Source organism: Odocoileus virginianus, chromosome 27 (assembly GCF_023699985.2).
Source record: "Odocoileus virginianus isolate 20LAN1187 ecotype Illinois chromosome 27, Ovbor_1.2, whole genome shotgun sequence".
In the NCBI taxonomy this organism is placed as follows: domain Eukaryota; kingdom Metazoa; phylum Chordata; class Mammalia; order Artiodactyla; family Cervidae; genus Odocoileus; species Odocoileus virginianus.
In genome coordinates this window covers 159,841-177,749 of record NC_069700.1, presented here as the reverse complement: position 1 = coordinate 177,749, position 17,909 = coordinate 159,841, and the positions used below count along the sequence as shown (strand labels likewise).

The 17,909-nt window shown below is 53.5% G+C and overlaps 1 protein-coding gene across 1 annotated transcript; it reads left to right on the top strand.

The window, feature by feature from the left end:
• Positions 1 to 1,811: 1,811 nt before the first annotated feature.
• TUBB2B (tubulin beta 2B class IIb) lies at positions 1,812 to 4,834 on the top strand. Its single transcript, XM_020887604.2, has 4 exons — positions 1,812 to 1,993; positions 2,720 to 2,828; positions 3,096 to 3,206; positions 3,522 to 4,834. The coding sequence occupies exons 1-4, from the start codon at positions 1,937 to 1,939 to the stop codon at positions 4,580 to 4,582; spliced, it is 1,338 nt and encodes a 445-aa protein (XP_020743263.1). The 5' UTR covers positions 1,812 to 1,936; the 3' UTR covers positions 4,583 to 4,834.
• The last annotated feature ends 13,075 nt before the right edge of the window (positions 4,835 to 17,909 follow it).

The following is a 17,909-nucleotide window of genomic DNA, read 5'->3' as shown; positions in this document are numbered from 1 at the left end:
ATCTGCAGGAGTGACTAGCACTAACTCGGGGTCAGGACTCGGTCCTTGGAGCCCCGCAATCGGGCACGTGGGCGACCTTCCGCCGCTCTGCCCCTCGGCCGGCGCCTCCCCACCCGGACTCCTACAGCCGCGTCTTGGGACCGCCGTCGGAGCTGGGGATGTCTGGGGGCGCCGAGCTTTTGTTCTCTCCGCCTCTCTTTGTGCGCTGGAATTGGGCTGAAAGCCCCCCTTCCGCCCACAGCGGGAAGGGAGTCGAAGACAGCTTGCTGATACTTCGGGGGTGGAGGGCGGGTCTCACTCGACAGCTGCGGGCTGCTCTCCGCCGGGGGATCCCGGGTCATTCGGCCCCTCTGGCCTGAAGATGAAAAGGGGTCACGTCACCTCGCAGACGACCTGTCAAGGGTCGGGGTGGAGGACAGGAAGCTTCGCCCACGGAATTACGGGGACCAGGTTCCAGCGCGCTCTCTCTCATACACACACACACACACACACACACACACACACACACGCACGAAAAGTAACAAAGAGATCAGATCCTTCTTGGACTCCCTAGAAATTGTAGGTTTGAAGGCGTGTCGGGGCCGCGTCCGCGCACGCGCGCCCTGGGCCGTCAGGGTCGCGCGCGGCCCCCGCCCGCCTGTGCTGCAGTCTCTAGGCGGGTCCCTCGCCGGCATCCGCAGCACCAAGGTTGGGGACCTCGTGGTCGCCTCGGCTTCCGGGGCCCGGTGGATGATGAGAATGTCAGCGGTGGGGCAGGCGGCGATCTCCCTGGGGACCCGTCCCCTTAGTGGACAAAAGATGACCCGAACCCAGTGTGACTGTCAAACGCTGGGTCGTGTGAGGTGGCCCACGCGTTTTCCAGCTCTTTGTTCTGCCGCAGCCCCGCCCCCGAACCCCACCCTCTTCTGATCGCTGGACCGTCCACCCTGCCACACCCACCCCGCAGGCTCCCAAGGAACAAAAGCCGCCAGGCGGAGGGGTCCTGGGTACCAGCCGGGGAGGTGTGGACTCTTGGAGAGGGTCGGGCAGGGCGGTGCAGGCCCCGAGGTGGCCCGGTCCCCGGATGCCGCAGCCGGAAAGGGCCCTTGGCAGAGACAAAAGAGGGAACGCACGGACCCCGCGGGCGGGGCGGAGGGCAGCCTGGAGCCGTTGGGCCAGAAGTGTCTAGGGCCACGGCCCTTCGGCCCCAACAAGCTGTCACAAGGACTTCCTCCCGGGGCCGAGGTTCGGCCGCCGCACCGCCGCTGGACTGGGGAAAGGGGCAGGAGTCTCCCCGGGAGGGTGGCTTAGGGGGCTCCGGCCGAGGGTGGAAGCGGCGCCGCAGTCCGCGGTGGTGGCGAAACCCAGGCCACCAGCGCGACCACCAGCCGGCGCCCCAGCACAGAGCGCTCCTTCCCGGAGCACCTGGCGGTCCCTCCACCTGTTCGTCTCCCACCGCCACCCACCCGGTGCCCGCTCTCCCCCCACACCCGGCCTGTCACGCCGGCCACCCTCGCGTCTCCACCCTCCCGCGCTCGGTTCCTTCACCCACCCCCCCGGTTCTCGGCGCCCAGCTTCTCCACATCCCCCCCAGTCCTAGACAATGCGCACGCCCCCCACCCGGCTCTGCTCAGCCCCGGGGCCGCGCCCGGCCCTCAAGCCTCTGCTGATTGGCTGCGGGCCGGTGGTCCAGCCCCCTGGACGGTCCCTGGGGCCCGGAGCATTACGTCAGCGGGGCCTGGAGAGCGCTAGCGCGAAGGGGACTGGGGGGCTCAGGCTGGGGGCGCGGCCTGCGCGGGCCGCCCCACCCTTCTCATATAAAAGGCCGAACCCGCCGGGCCGGCGCTCTCAGCCGGCTGGTTCCCGAGCGCGTTCCCGGTGACCCCGCAGTGGGTGTGTAGGGGGACCGACAGACCGACCAGACGCCGACCCGGGCCAGAAGAAGCGAGCCGGCACCATGCGAGAGATCGTGCACATCCAGGCGGGCCAGTGCGGCAACCAGATCGGCGCCAAGGTGGGCGCGGCGCCCGGGCGGGGTCGGGTGGGGACGGGGGCCCAGCCTGACGCCCCTAGGGGTTCCGGGCGCGAACGTCGTCCTGAGTGCAGACCTTCCCGCGGCTCTGTACTGCGGAGCCGGGCGTGCGCCCGCGGCGACTTTCAGCGGGAGTGGGGGGAACCCCCCAGCTTGAGGCTGTGACTCGTGTGGCCTCTCGGTCCCCGGCCGCCCCTCCCTTCTCTTCTCTAAACCTCGTACGCTGTCCCGGAGCGCGCGGGGGGTGTCCGCGGCTGTGCGCCACTCTGCGGGCGGGGCCGGGACGCCGGGAGAATCGGTTTTACTCGCTCGAACTCTAGTCGAGTGGCGGGGGGAGGGCCGGAGGACGAGCATCTCGTGGTCCCCGGACGTGCCTTGAATCTAACCACCCCCGTCCTTCAGCCCCTCCGGTCCCCGACCCCCCTCCCACCCGCTCCGCGCCGCTGGGCGCCCCGCGCGCCCGCCAACCAGTTGCTAGTCCTGTCTCTCCCCGCCGAGACCCCCGCCTCCTGCCTCGAGCAGCTGTTCGCCCAGGAAACGCCCAGTTTCAACTCCGCGACCCTGCAAAATGCAAGCCCTGCCGTGGTGCGGGCGTGACTGCCCTAAAGCTGCGGGGACGTTGGGCTGTCGGCACCGAGTCTTTTCATTGTGTGTCGCGGGCCTCTCGGCGGTGGGGCGTGGTCTAATGCAGGTTTTTCTGTGTCTCAGTTTTGGGAGGTCATCAGCGATGAGCACGGCATCGACCCCACTGGCAGTTACCATGGCGACAGTGACTTGCAGCTGGAGAGAATCAACGTGTACTACAACGAGGCCACCGGTAATCGCCTTTACCCTGCCCCCACCAAGGGGCTGACCCCAGAAGTGTGGCCCCAGGGGAGGGTGGTCTAGCGGATTTAGGATTCCTATCTTTCCCTGGGTTTTTTTGGGGGGGTGGGGTGGGGAGTGCTCCTTTGAGAATCTTGAGAATCCTGTCCTGTGTCTTCTGTTGGGGCTCCAAGCCGCTTCTGTAAGGAAGGAAGCTGGTACCAGGGCCCCCCTTCTGAGCTCTCTGCCTGAAGGTCTGAGTCCTGCTCTGTCCCCGCAGGTAACAAGTATGTGCCTCGGGCCATCCTCGTGGACCTGGAGCCGGGCACCATGGACTCCGTCAGGTCTGGACCCTTCGGCCAGATCTTCAGGCCCGACAACTTCGTGTTTGGTGAGTGACTGGCATGGCTGATGGCCTGGACAGCTCAGGGTGGAGGGGTGTGGCTGCCTTAGAGAAAGCCTGGAGCTGTGTGCTCATTTTGTCTTAATATATAACCTAAAACAAAAGGTCTTTCAACCTCTAAGGTCCCTAACCTGCCTTATTTATAATTATGTCCATGACCAAATATTTTAATGTTTGGTCCTTTTAATGATAACCTGAAATCTGATCTGAAATCTGACTCACTGAGCTCTATTAAAGGGTTTAAGGTGAAAAGGAATTTAATGCAATCATCAGTGACTTACGAAGACTCTCTCCCTCTGGCAGGCCAGAGCGGTGCCGGGAACAACTGGGCCAAGGGCCACTACACAGAAGGCGCCGAGCTGGTGGACTCCGTCCTGGACGTGGTCAGGAAGGAGTCCGAGAGCTGTGACTGTCTGCAGGGCTTCCAGCTGACCCACTCGCTGGGGGGCGGCACCGGGTCTGGGATGGGGACCCTCCTCATTAGTAAGATCCGCGAGGAGTACCCCGACCGCATCATGAACACCTTCAGTGTCATGCCCTCGCCCAAGGTGTCGGACACGGTGGTCGAGCCCTACAACGCCACCCTGTCCGTGCACCAGCTGGTGGAGAACACGGACGAGACCTACTGCATCGACAACGAGGCGCTGTACGACATCTGCTTCCGCACCCTGAAACTGACCACCCCCACCTACGGGGACCTCAACCACCTGGTGTCGGCCACCATGAGCGGGGTCACCACCTGCCTGCGCTTCCCGGGCCAGCTCAACGCCGACCTGCGCAAGCTGGCCGTGAACATGGTCCCCTTCCCGCGCCTGCACTTCTTCATGCCCGGCTTCGCCCCGCTCACCAGCCGGGGCAGCCAGCAGTACCGGGCGCTGACGGTGCCCGAGCTGACCCAGCAGATGTTCGACTCCAAGAACATGATGGCCGCCTGCGACCCGCGCCACGGCCGCTACCTGACCGTGGCTGCCATCTTCCGGGGCCGCATGTCCATGAAGGAGGTGGACGAGCAGATGCTCAACGTGCAGAACAAGAACAGCAGCTACTTCGTGGAGTGGATCCCCAACAACGTGAAGACGGCCGTGTGCGACATCCCGCCGCGCGGCCTGAAGATGTCGGCCACCTTCATCGGCAACAGCACGGCCATCCAGGAGCTGTTCAAGCGCATCTCGGAGCAGTTCACGGCCATGTTCCGGCGCAAGGCCTTCCTGCACTGGTACACGGGCGAGGGCATGGACGAGATGGAGTTCACCGAGGCCGAGAGCAACATGAACGACCTGGTGTCCGAGTACCAGCAATACCAGGACGCCACGGCCGACGAGCAGGGCGAGTTCGAGGAGGAGGAGGGCGAGGACGAGGCCTGAGCCGGGCGGGGAGGCCGGACGGAGGCCGAGGGGAGGGGAGGCCGGGCGGAGGCCGAGGGGCGGGGGGCTCGCGGACGGAGAGAGGAGGGCCCGGGGTCCCACGAGGGGAGCTGGGGCTCTGGTGCTCGTCACGGTTGCCTGTCCCTTTTTTTTTCTTTTTGTAATATTGATGATATCCATGTAACATTTGAGGTCTTTCTGAACTACTGTTGTAATGGCTAAAATCACATAAACGTTTGTGTCCTAACGGTGTCCTCTTTTCTGTCTCCTCCTCTTTATTATCAATTTAAATGTCACTTTCAGAACACATTCTACTGAATCCTTCCTTCAGCAAGCGAAGGGATGGGTGAATGCTCACATGAATGTACTCTTCGGCTTCAGAAGGATAAAATCAAACCAACCACAGGCGTTCCCAGCTTAGGAAGGGCGATCAATCTGACTTTTAAGATGCTTTTTTTTTTTTTTTTGGCTGCGAGGTGGGGCTAGGGGGGAATTCCCCCCAGCAGGGGTGGAACCCTGTCCCACTGCCCAGGTGGGCAGTGTCCTAACCACGGGACTACCAGGGAATTCCCTTAAGATGCCTTTAAGTAAATATTTTATTAGCTGAGAGAGGCCTGCTTGAAAGCATAGACTCTTCTCTTGGAGAAATCCTACTCCACCTTTATCTCCTCTGCAAAAAAAAAAAAAAGGAGAAAACTGGAACAGTTACTATATGCACACAGCACCTAATTCCAAGCACAGAGTGGAAAACCAGCCTGTCTTCCTGCTGTGCCTCTTGGTACCTTCCCTCCCCTGGAGGGCCGGCATTCTTCTGTTGTGTTTCTTGCATCCTTGCAGGGGTATTCTGTCTTCACACCTATGTAGATTATTCCCCATTTTCTTTTTTCACAACTTAATGGTACTAATTCTGTCCTCTGCCTGTTTTTTCAGTAAACAGTGTATCTTTAAAATACAGAGATCTGCCTCCTTTAAATGGATGCACAGCATCCATTCTATAGTTATGCTGTATTTTATTTAACCAATTCCCACACGTGCAGGTTGTTTATATTTCTATCTTATAGTGCCTCAGTGAATAATTTTGTGTGAATTTCCCTAAGTGGAATTTTCTGTCAAAGGGTATATGATACTGTGACATCTTAAGTTAATGAAATCCCCTGTACTTAGGAATAGCCATAGATTTATACATCGTTAATACACTAAAATTCTCAAGCAACTTTTCCTTTCAGCAGTTATGTTTATACATGTTAACTACCTTTGAATTTATATGAAATTATAAACCCTGGATTTTTGGAGAATTTTACTTTAAATAGGTAAGCCACTGTAATTTTCAGTTTGTTGTGTTCTTACCATGCAGATTTGGAATTTGAACCCAAGCCTGCCTCTAGACTTCCCTCAATCACTAAAGACGCTGTGGCTTTTTAAAATGTGATTTTCAGTCACGATTTATATGGTTCTATAGGATCAATTATACTTTGTCAAAAAGGTGCCAATGCTCTGCCTTAAAGCAGAGTCAATTAAGCTGGGCTAGTCAGTTTCATATTTTGGGAAGAGGAGTGAAGAATAAGTAATAAATGAATGTGCAAACATTTACATACCACTCTAGGAAAAAAAAACACCAAGGAAACTAGATTTATGATTTTTTTGGTAATTTTTAGACAAATTGAAAATTAGAGGAAATATTACTTTAAATCTGACCCTGTATTTATTTGATTCCACTTGGTTCTACTCCTACTTGAGTGTGTGTTTGTTTAAAGAAGAAAAGGGAGGAAGGGGAGGGGCACGAGGATGGGAAGGAGAAAGATGAAGGGTGGATAAAGCATGCACAGATCAAAGAGGCTGGAGCATGAAGACAGTTTAAAAGAAAAGGTGTGAGCAGTGTCATTCTAAGTAGTATGAAAATAAGTTCATTTACCAGATGCCCGCCCCCATGGAAATGAGCAGCTGTTCACTTTATGAACATTATACATTCTAAAACCCAGACCCGTGCTGAGGATTGTCAAACAGGTGAGGAACCAGTGGCTTCTGCTTTCATTTTCTGCATTTAACAGCGAACCTGGCAGGTGAGAAAGCCTCCAACTGAGCTGAGCTGGTGGAAAGCCTCCAACTACCTCACCGAAGGGAACGTTGGACCGAAGCGCCTGGAGCACTTGGGCAGCTGCCAGGGCCCCCGGGTCTACCCTTGGTCGTGCCTTCCCGCAGCCGGTCAGAGCTCCAGAGGTGGGGGGGAATCCTACTGGTGACCTCGGTACCTTGGAAGAGCCCTGCTTCTCCTTCCACTTGGGAGAAAGCAGTGGACAGGAGGTACCCAGCAGGAAGGCTGCTAGCCTGTCGCAAACCCGCGTGGACACCGCGAGGGCTCACTTCAGCAGGATTACAAGGGGGTGCCAGGCTGAGTGTCAAGCTGATGCTCCAGGGCAAAGCTTTAAAAGCCCAGTTGCATAAAGGGACTTGAAATGCTGCTTAGGAAAACACTTGGAAAGTAGGGACATGCACGGACTAACACCTGGATTACCAGACATTTTCTGAAGCCGCTAGTTCCTTTGTCACATTAGCGTTGTGTGATGGGATTTGTTAGTGGGGATGACGGTGTGTGTTTCCATCACCATTTCCACAAAGGAATGATTCCATCCCTCCCCCCGACCCTGAGATTCCACCAGGAGGACATTCACTTCTGGGTAGGCGTGGGACCTGAATGACAAGACCCGCTGAGATATGAGGTGGGATTCTGGGATTAGGGTGGGGGGCTGGAGTCACCTCAGGAGTCTGAGAAGGAACGGGAACCCCAGCATGCTGCAGATTTCCTGCATCTCTGCATCGGCCCCAGAGATGACCAGAGACGAGCTCCCTTTTCATCACTAACAGTGTGTAAGACTAATAGGAACTTGAACGAAAAGTAACCTGAAAAGGTCAGCTAGTCAGACCTCCTCATCTTGTAAATAAGGAGATGGAGGGTCAGAGAACTTTGTCTCAGTTCACAGGACTCTCTATGCAAATCCGATTTTGGACTCTGATCCTTTCCCCACAGCTGCACCTCTCAGGTCCTGTGGTTACAAGGCCACAGGAGGATTGTGAAGACCGGAAAGAGGCGCATCCTGGCTTCAAGGAAAAACCCAAAACGACCCCTGGGTCCTCACTGCCCGCCGGCGTGGGCTGGGCACCGGACCGGGCGTTCTGTCTCTGCCCAGGTCGTGGTCAGGAGATGCGGAATCTCCTGGTTAAATCACCACACGCCAGTCCTAATACAATTCTGGTTGCAAGAAGAATTTTCCATCGGGGGTACTTCTTGTGAAAACGAGTGGGAAGTTCATGAGTATCCTTTTATACGCACCTGTTTTAGTTGTGACTTTTGTCCTGCAGAACAGAACTTGACAGCCACTATCTGCTGATTTCTTTCCAGTGTGTAAGAGAAATTCTCTTACAAGGTCAGGCTTTTATCAAACACGAATGTTTGATATTCACTTGAATATTCAGACATTCACTTGAAAACAGACTCACTCGTTCCTTTGTTTCTTAAAGGCTTTTGCCCCCCACTTCCCCCACCCTTCATGCTTTTCTTAAGGCTGGCTTGCCTGCCTGGGAAGACACTGGTAGACTCCAGAGACGCACGCAAGTCAGTAGTGGGCTGGAAGGCCAGCGGGGCGGGGAAGCTGCGGGGTGGCCCCTTCCACATGCAGCTGAGACCCTGGGGGTACCGCTGAGAAGGGACAGCCTTCAGAGGCTAAGACAGGAAGAGTCAAGCCTTGACTTTAAACAACTGTAGTTTACAGAGATTAAAAGCTAAGAAAACCAGATTTATCTACAACGTTTACCAATTCAGGTTACTTCCCTCTTTTGGGGCGGATCACTTTTCCTTCTGCCTGAAAAACTGCCTTTAACATTTCTTATAGGGCAGATGTGCTGGCCATAACTCTCTCAGCTTTTGTTTGTCTGAAAAAAGTATCTTGCCTCATTTTTGAAAGATATTTTCCCTGGATATGGAATTCTCGGTGGACAGCTTGTTTTCTGTCAGCACTTTAAAGACATAATTCTCTGGTCTCCTGACTTGTGCTATGTGAGACATCACCAGTATTTATCAGCTTATTTTCCCTCTATGTTTTATTTTTCTGTCCAATTACTTCCAAGATGATCTGCTCAAGAGAATCACTGTTTTCCTGTTTTAATCTGATGTCCCTTGGGGTGGCTTCCTCTTTTTTTTATTCTACTTGGGGTTCCTTGAACTTACAGTTTCATCAAATTCATAAGAATTTCCACCATAATTTATTCAATTATTTTTCTATCCTCCCCCTTTTATTCTGGGATTCCAATTATGTGCATTTTAGACTTCTTGACAGGGTTTCACAGTTTACTGAAACCTCCTTTTTTTTTTCAGTCTTTTCTCTGGGCCTCGGGTTTTAACTGCTGCACCTCCAATTCATGTCCTCTGCAGTGTCTAAGCTGCTATTATTCTCACACAAGTATTTTTTCATCTCAGATGTTATATCAATATATTAATTTTTAGCAGCTCTGTTTGTGTCTTCTGAAAATTTTCCATTTCTCTCCTTTTCATGTTCATGCTTTCCTCTAGTTTCTTGAATGCATAGATCATGTATGAGCTACTTTACAACCCTTGTCTGCCATTTCATCCTCTTTGTCATTTACAGGTCTATGGCTATAACTGATCTTTTTCATGGACATGAATTTGAATAAACTCTGGGAGACAGTGAAGGACAGGGAAGTCTGGGATGCTGCAGACCGTAGGGTCGCAAAGAGTCGGACATGACTTAGCGACTGAACAGTAACAATGGTTGTGGATCATATTTTCCTACTTCTTTGTATCTTTTTTTTTAAAGATTTTATTTTTTTTGATGTGGACCACTAAAAAAATTCTTCATAGCTCCCTCACCATGGATTGAACCCACGCCCTTAGCACTGGAAGGCAAAGTCCTAACCACTGGACCACCAGGGCAGACCCTTTTTTGTATCTTTTGCCAGACATTGCGAGTTTTATGTTGCTGACTCCCCATTTTGTTCAGTTCAGTTCAGTTCAGTCGCTCAGTCATGTCCAACTCTTTGAGACCCCATGAATCGCAGCACGCCAGGCCTCCCTGTCCATCACCAACTCCCGGAGTTTACACAAACTCTATGTCCATCGAGTCGGTGATGCCATCCAACCATCTCATCCTCTGTCGTCCCCTTCTCCTCCTGCCCCCAATCCTTCCCAGCATCAGGGTCTTTTCCAATGAGTCAACTCTTCACATGAGGTGGCCAAAGTACTGGAGTTTCAGCATCAGTCCTTCCAATGAACACGCAGGACTGATCTCCTCCAGGATGGACTGGTTGGATCTCCTTGCAGTCCGAGGGACTCTCAAGTCTTCTCCAACACCACAGTTCAAAAGCATCAATTCTTTGGCACTCAGCTTTCTTCACAGTCCAACTCTCACATCCATACATGACCACTGGAAAAACCATAGCCTTGACAAGATGGACCTTTGTTGGCAAAGTAATGTCTCTGCTTTTAAATATGCTGTCTAGGTTGGTCATAACTTTGCTTCCAAGGAGTAAGCATCTTTTAATTTCATGGCTGCAGTCACAATCTGCAGTGATTTTGGAGACCAAAAAAATAAAGTCTGACACTGTTTCCACTGTTTCCCCATCTATTTGCCATGAAGTGATGGGACCAGACGCCATGATCTTAGTTTTCTGAATGTTGAGCTTTAAGCCAACTTTTTCACTCTCCTCTTTCACTTTCATCAAGAAGTTCTTTAGTTCCTCTTCACTTTCTGCCATAAGGGTGGTGTCATCTGCATATCTGAGGTTATTGATATTTCTCCCAGCAATCTTGATTCCAGCTTGTGCTTCTTCCAGCCCAGCATTTCTCATGATGTACTCTGCATATAAGTTAAATAAGCAGGGTGACACTCTACAGCCTTGACGTACTCCTTTTCCTATTTGGAACCGGTCTGTTGTTGCATGTCCAGCTCTAACTGTTGCTTCCTGACCTGCATATAGGTTTCTCGAGAGGCAGGTCAGGTGGTCTGGTCTACAAATAGCTGTGAAAAGAAGAGACGCGAAAAGCAAAGGAGAAAGACATTCCCATTTGAATGCAGAGTTCGAAAGAGTAGCAAGGAGAGATAAGAAAGACTTCCTCAGCCATCAATGCAAAGAAATAGAAAAAAACAACAGAATTGGAAGGACAGAAATGGACCCATTTTGTTACAGTCCTTTAAAAGCCATAGGACCTTGTTCTGGCCCACAGTTAACATTACTCAGAACTAAAAGGACCTTTTGAAACGTGTTTCTCAGCTTTACTAGTGTGAGTCCAAAGTTAGTCTTTGACCCAGGGATAATCTCACCCCACTAAGGTCAAGAACCCACCTGCCAATGCAGGAGGGCTGGGTTCCATCCCGGGGTTGGGAAGGTCCCGGGAGGAGGGCATGGCAACCCACTCCAGTACTCTTGCCTGGGAAATCCCAGGACAGAGCAGCCTGCTGGGCTACAGCCCATAGGGTCGCAGAGAGTCGGACACGCTGCGCCCACATCACAGCCACGCCTGTGCATGAGGAGTGCGTCCGCTCTGTCTAACAGGAACACAGGTCATCCCCAGGCCTGGGTGAGCTCTGGGGCTTGTTTGGTTGCCTGCTTTCCAGTAGCTTCCCCCAATTCTTTTTAAAATATTTATCTATTTACTTGTTTGGGGTGTGCCGGGTCTTCGCCGCTGCGCACAGGCTTTCTCTGGTTGTGGCCAGCGGGGCTCCTCTCCGTTGAGGTTTGCGGGCTTCTCATCGCGGCGGCCTCTCTTGTGGCAGAGCGGAGGCTCTGGGGACATGGCCTTCAGCACTGGTAGCTCACGGGCTCCAGAGCTCAGGCTCAGCAGATGTGGGCGCGGGCTCAGCTGCCCCTCTGCACGTGGGAGCTTCCCAGACCAGCGATCAGAGCCATGGCCCTGCCCTGGCAGGAGGCGTAACCGCTGGGCCAGCAGGGAAGTCCTCTCCTGCTCTCGAGCGGTATTCTGTCCTTCTCCTTGACTTTTGCCGCAGTGTCACTGTCTCACAGCGCTGTGCTGAGCAGCAGTTTCCGACCTTGTCTGAGGACCCGAGAGGACGCTCCGTGACGCTCCTTCCTCTTTCGTGGCCGGCCCTGCCCCTCCCTCTGCCCGACTTGGGACCTCTGAGTTCTGACGTCTTGCTCTGACTCACTGAGACCCCCGAACCCTGTGTGGGCTCCACCCCCACCCCGCGCCACTGCGGCCTGGAAACTGCTTCCCAAGGACTGGCTGGGGCATCACGTGCTAACTTCCTTTCTCTTTCCTCAGCGGCGTCACTCATCGCCTGGTGGCCAGGACCTTGAGAATCGTTATTTCATGCATCTTACTCAGTTTTTCATTTGTTTCACTCAGGAGGGTGAATCTAATTCTTATTGGCCCGTCTTGGCTGAAAGTAGAATTCCTCTCTTCATTTCCTTTTGATTAAAATGTTTTTTTTTGCCCTTCCACCTACTAATTACCTACAGCAGTACCTGTCCTGTGTATTTGCTCTCATATTCCTTTTAGTTTGGACTTCATTTATGCTTTCCCTTTCTTCTCACCTCTTTTTCTTACTTCTTTCACCTTGTTGTAGCCACGCGTTCCGGGAAACTACTCACTCAGAACGACAATGCAGATAGTGGAGTGCAGTTTATTACACCGGCAGGCCCAAGGCAGAGTCTCCTCTTAGCCAAGGACCCTGACCAGTTTTTGTGAAAACCTTATATACCTTAAGTGTACGTACCCAAACCCACCTCTCCAAATTCCCTGAAACTAGTCTGAACAAAGGAAAAACAAAGATACAATCAAAGTTAACCCGTGATTCTTATGCCTTAAGCCTAGGTAGTTAACAGTGGACAATTATCAATAGGCCTGTGGTCATACCCCAAAAAGCATAATAGAATGTATGATTCTATTCGGTTACACAGATAACTAGGCTATTGTTTTAGGCAGTGGAGAGTCTAGGTACAGGCCCTGGGGCTCCTCCTTCTGGGGGCCTGGTTTTCCAGTTGGTCTGTCGTTTCCATAGATCCTGGGCATAGAGCTCAGAGTCCACAGTCCAGTCCAAGACGGATCCTGCTTTCAAGATAGAGCCTGTTCTGTCTCCTCCTTCAATCTATTTACAAACCCCTCCCCCCCTTACCATCTCATTTTATAGTTTTTCTAATTTTAATGTATTTTTCTTTCAGGTCTGTTATATTTTGATTTTTTAATTTTTTCAGATATTTTGAAATTTTAGGTTACAGTTTTCATCCATTTGGATCTGTTATCTTTTTGCCATACTTCCTTTATCTGCAGAGACATTATTGTGTTCTTACTTTTATGGATAATTCTGTGTGGGATTTGATCATGATCTTTTCCAGTTGCTCTTTTTAAAGCAAAACGACTTTTGCTGTAGTCTTAGGAGTAACAGAAAGGCCAGGGTAGTTTTCAGAGCTGCATGTCTCTATAGCTCCCCACCACATTGCTCTCCCAAAGTGATTTTTTAATGGCTTACTTGCTGAGGTCTGCTTCAGTCCATCTCCCTACCCCATTTTCACCCAGACCTTCTTGTTCCTTTGCTGCTGTCAATCCCGTATTCCATACTTTGGATTCCAAAACGGAGTTTGGTTTGCTTTGTTTGTTTTGGTCACGTGGTGTAGCATGTGGGATCTTAGCTCCCAACCAGGGATAGAACCCGCGGCCCTTCAGTGGGAGCTCAGAGACTTGACCACTGGACCCGCAAGCAAGTACGTGAGCGGGAGTTTTAACTTTTCAGTTTGATAGGGTAAGTTTCTTGGCCTGTTTTTTGGGGGGTGGGGGTGGGGGCGAGAAGAAGATGATTGAGGGAGACTCAGGGCTGTGGTCCCACTGCCCCTACCTTCCAAGGATCCTGGAACCAGTCACTTCAAACGTCTCAGTCTTCACGCTTCAAGCTCACTATCTGTTTACGTCAGAAAGTATTCATCAGGCACCTGCCCCATCCATGACACTGCTGAGAACGCAAACAGGAGCGAACACACCCCAGCCTTCAAGGAGCTTCCGCGCCAGGGTGGGGCTGGGAGTCGGGGCGGAGACAAACGGCAACACAGCCAAGTGCCCAGGCTGTGGGAGATGCCATGGAGACAGTCACGCTGCCTCCCTGGTTTGAAATCAGGCCAGCTTCCCCAGAACAGCAGCATGCTCATCCCCCAGACCGGAAGGTCTGCTGTGATTCACGGATTAATGAGAACCAGCGTTCTTGGAGGAGGATGATGGTCTGCTTTGAACAATAGCTCTTCAAACAGCCACGCTGTTATTACGGAAAAGGCGGCTGTGTAATTAGCGCGCCCCCTTCATGGAGCTGGGTGCCGCTCTCCATCCCCGTCAGCTGGGTCTCCTTTGTCTTGATCTGTTTTCCTCTCCCCGCTGGCAATCCTGACAGGTCTCTGGGAGGAGGCAGGACAGCTGGGCCTGCTGCAGATTCTAGCTCCTTCTCTTCGGGGGAGACACCCCCACTGCAGTTTTCCATCCCTCCACAGAAAGAGCTGCACTGGGCTGTTTGCATTCCTGCCCTGTGACACTCCTCCTGCCGGCAGTTTGCACCATCGTGCCCCTTTGCCTGGACATCCCCCCTGAAAGGCCGGTGGCTGGTGTGTGCTGCCTGGGGCACGGGCAGAGGCTGCCTTCTGCTTGGCCCCACCCGGAGCCGCCTCGTGTGCAGCACCACGTGCGTGCCTTGCTTCTGTTCAGAAGAGTGAACTTTTGTTTCCTTGAGTAGAATCCAACATTCAGCTGTGCAAAGCTAACGTTAGAGACTGTAAAGAGACGTGGAAGGCGTGGGCATCCCTGGGGACAGGTGGCCTCTCCTCGGTCCATCTGTGATGTCTCCCTACAGATCCGGGCTCTCGGAAGGGAGTCCTGAGCCCGGGAGTCCAGAGGAAGATGGTGTGAGCGAGGCCCGCCCCGAGTCAGCCCCGCAACTGCCCCGGGGGAGCCCACCCGCAGCGGGCACAGCGTGAGGCTGCCGAGCAGAGGAGGGGCGGGCAGGGGCCGAGAGTGCCGGCTGTCCCCGCTGCCCCTGGAGAGGGCACAGGCCTCACACTGCGCCGAGGGCACCTGCAGACGCAGCCCCAGAACAGCGCCTGGGCTCTGCAGCGCCCGGTAGCACTACCAGTGGCTGTCGTCTTTGACGACACCCGAGGCAGGGAGAACTGTCACCTCCCGAACACGGTGCCCCTCGAGGGAAGCCCCCGTCCCCCTCTCCTCAGGAGGCACAGCAGCGCCCAGGTCAGTGAGCAGCCACTGGCGACTCCTCGGAGACTGAGGAGGGGGCTGTGGACACCCTCTGGACCCCCTCCCGAAGTGTGAGCCTGCACCCTGTGAAATGACTGGGGTCTGGAGAGAAAACCCCAGATTCTGGGTAACGTGGCCGCGACTCTGTCCCCAGGCAGCGGGGTCTCAGGCTGCTGGCTTCCCTCCCAGGTCCTCCTGACAGTCCAGCACAGGGACCAGGGGCGCTCCGACCTCACCCCGCCTGCTCCACCCCGGGGACCTTGGGAAAGGCCGGCTCTGGCTCAGGCCAGCTGGGGTGGGGCCGTAAGTCTGACCTTTCCAGCCGGCGCCCAGGGATGTGCTGCTGAGCTGCTGGCCTGGGAGGGGCAGGCACGCGGGGCCATGTCGGTGGGCTTGAGGTCTAGCCCCCAAGGGCCCGGGGTAAAGGTTTTCCTTGTGGCATCAGCATATGAAACACAAGGTAAAACAACGGGGCGTGGAGCCTCTGACACCCCTGCGGCGTTCCCACAAACCCCTACGTGGAGGGTTCGTAGTCTGCTGCCAGCCCACGAAGCCTGTTCGAAATGATGCTTTCCTGGACTTCCTTGGCGATCCAGTGGTTAAGACTCTGTGCTCCCAATGCAGGGGACACCGATTCAAGCCCTGCTCAAGGAACTAAGATCCTGCATGCTGCACGGTACAGCCTTAAAAAAAAGTTCTATTTAATATAAAATTTTTTTTTAAATAATGCTTTTCTTTCCTTTCTTCATTCACTGAACAGATGCTAAGGGCTCCACGGAAAGAGGCTGGGTGCCGAGTGTGGGAAAACGTCGTTGGCCGTCAGCGCCTTTTTGCTGAGCCAGGTTTGGGCGTGAGCTCTCCGGAACCTGGCAGGGACTCCTGCCCGTGGAGATGCCCTGCTGCCAGGCCCTTCGCCCTGGCCGCCCTGCCCTGGCTAGAGACGGCTGAGGACTGGAAATGCCCCAGGGGCCCTGGCATCATCCAGGGAGGTGACCTTGCCCAGCCCAGCTGTCGGGACAAGGGCACCAGGCAGGCAGAGGTGGGGATGGGACCTCGCCCCCCACACACACAGAGGCGGCTGGCCAGGATCTCAGATCCACTTCTTCCTGGAAGCCCTCAGCTTCGGGCTGGTGAGTGAAAAGGCAGTTTAGATGCTCCGGGGCTTCTGAAACGAGTTCTGTCTTGCTTCATCTCCTGTCTGGAGCAGCTGATCCTTCCTCATTTGGCAGCTTTGTAACCATTTCACTTTTGCCATTAAATTGCTAAAAAAAAAAAAAAAAAAGAAAAGAAAAAAAGAAAAATCCATTCTTTCTATGGGAAAAGGGTTTTGGAAAATATTTTATTTTCTCACGCTTTTCTTGAAATCCTCCCTTCACATCCTCCTGTTCAGATAACGGGATATTTTTCTTTGACAGTACACCAAAAACTTAATAGTTGGTAGTTCTTCAAAGGTTATTTCTGATGTAGAATCTAAGATTATCTCCAAAAATGTTTTATGCTCTATTAAAGGGCCAGATGGGCTTCCCAGGTGGTGCTAGTGGTAAAGAACCTGCCTGCCAACGCAGGAGACAGATGCAGGTTTGATTCTTGGGTCGGGAAGATCCCCTCGAGGAGGAAACAGCAACCCACTCCGGTATTCTTGCCTGGGAAACCCCATGGACAGAGGAGCCTGGGGGGGGTGGTGGTTACGGTCCACAGGGTCACAGAGTCAGACACAACTGGAATTACTTAGCACAGCACCAAGGGCCAGATAGTGGATGTTTTCCCCTTTGCAGGCCATGCAGTTTCTGTCACAACTGCTCAGCTCTGCCAGGGTGTCACAGAAGGAGCAAAAGACATAAACAAGTGTGGCTGTGCGCCTGCCAAAAATTGACAGAACCTTTTTCGTAATAAACTTTTTGTAAGTAACTGATGCCTTCTGCTCCGTTACATTACAATCCTGCTGAACTGTCTTGCACTTGGAATGAATGATTTTGACCATGCAGATGCCCTGAAGGGGTTTCAGGGACCCCCGGGACTCACTAGACCACACTTGGAGAACCGCTGCTCCAATATTCTTGTCCTACAAGGTAATAAGCCTCTTAACAGGAAAGCTACTTTCAGTTCGTGTTTGTTTCTTGCAGCCAAAAGCATCTTAGCTGATGAACTCCTGGGTGTTTTCTCAAGTCAGAAGTCAATACCAGCTTCTGTCTTGGGCCTTGGGAAGTTGCGGATTGACCATATTCCGTCCACCAGCTTACATGCCATCAGCAGAGGAGAAATAGCAGACTCATGTCCAGACCTGAGAGCCCCCGAGAGCCCCCAGCAGCCTCACTGGGCCCCAGAGCCTTGCGAGAGAGCTTCGGGAAGCGCCCATGTTTGCCCTGGGAAGGGCAGGGTCAGCGGGGAGAGGCCCAGGAGAACTGAAGAGACATTGTTTAGACAACAGGTGTATTAGTGGGCGTCCTCCAGAGAAACAGAACCAATAAGGAGATTTGTCACCAGGAATTAGGAGCTGGGGAAGCCCCACCACCCTCCATCCTCAAGCTCCAGGAGCAGGGGAGCCGCTGAGGTGGCTGCAGTCTGAGCCCCAAGCCTGAGAATCTGGAGAGACGATGATGCAAGTCCCAGGTTGAGGGCGGAAGACAGGTCCCAGCTCAAACAGTCGGGCAGAGATAGCAGGTTCTCCTTCCTCCGTCTTTCTGTTCTACTTGGACTTCGGTGCATCCAGGGATGCCCAGCACACTGGGAAAAGCAACCCACTTCACTGGGTTTGCTGATTCAAGTGCCGACCTTACCCAGGATCTCAATTACAGACCCTCGTGGCATCACGTCTAACCAGCGATCTGGGCATGCCACGGTCCAGACAAGGGGACCCATACAGTGCACACACAGGTAACTATCACAGAGGGACCAGGCAGGATAAGTCAGCACCAACTCTCTCCTGGGAGACAACAGGGGATGTGGGTACCAAGAGGTGTGAGCTTTGGTGGATGACGGTGAAGGGGGGTGGGTGAGAGCCCCTCTCTGGACGTGGGTACCGAGAGGTATGAGCTCCGGTGGATGATGGTGAAGCGGCTAAGAGCCCCCCTC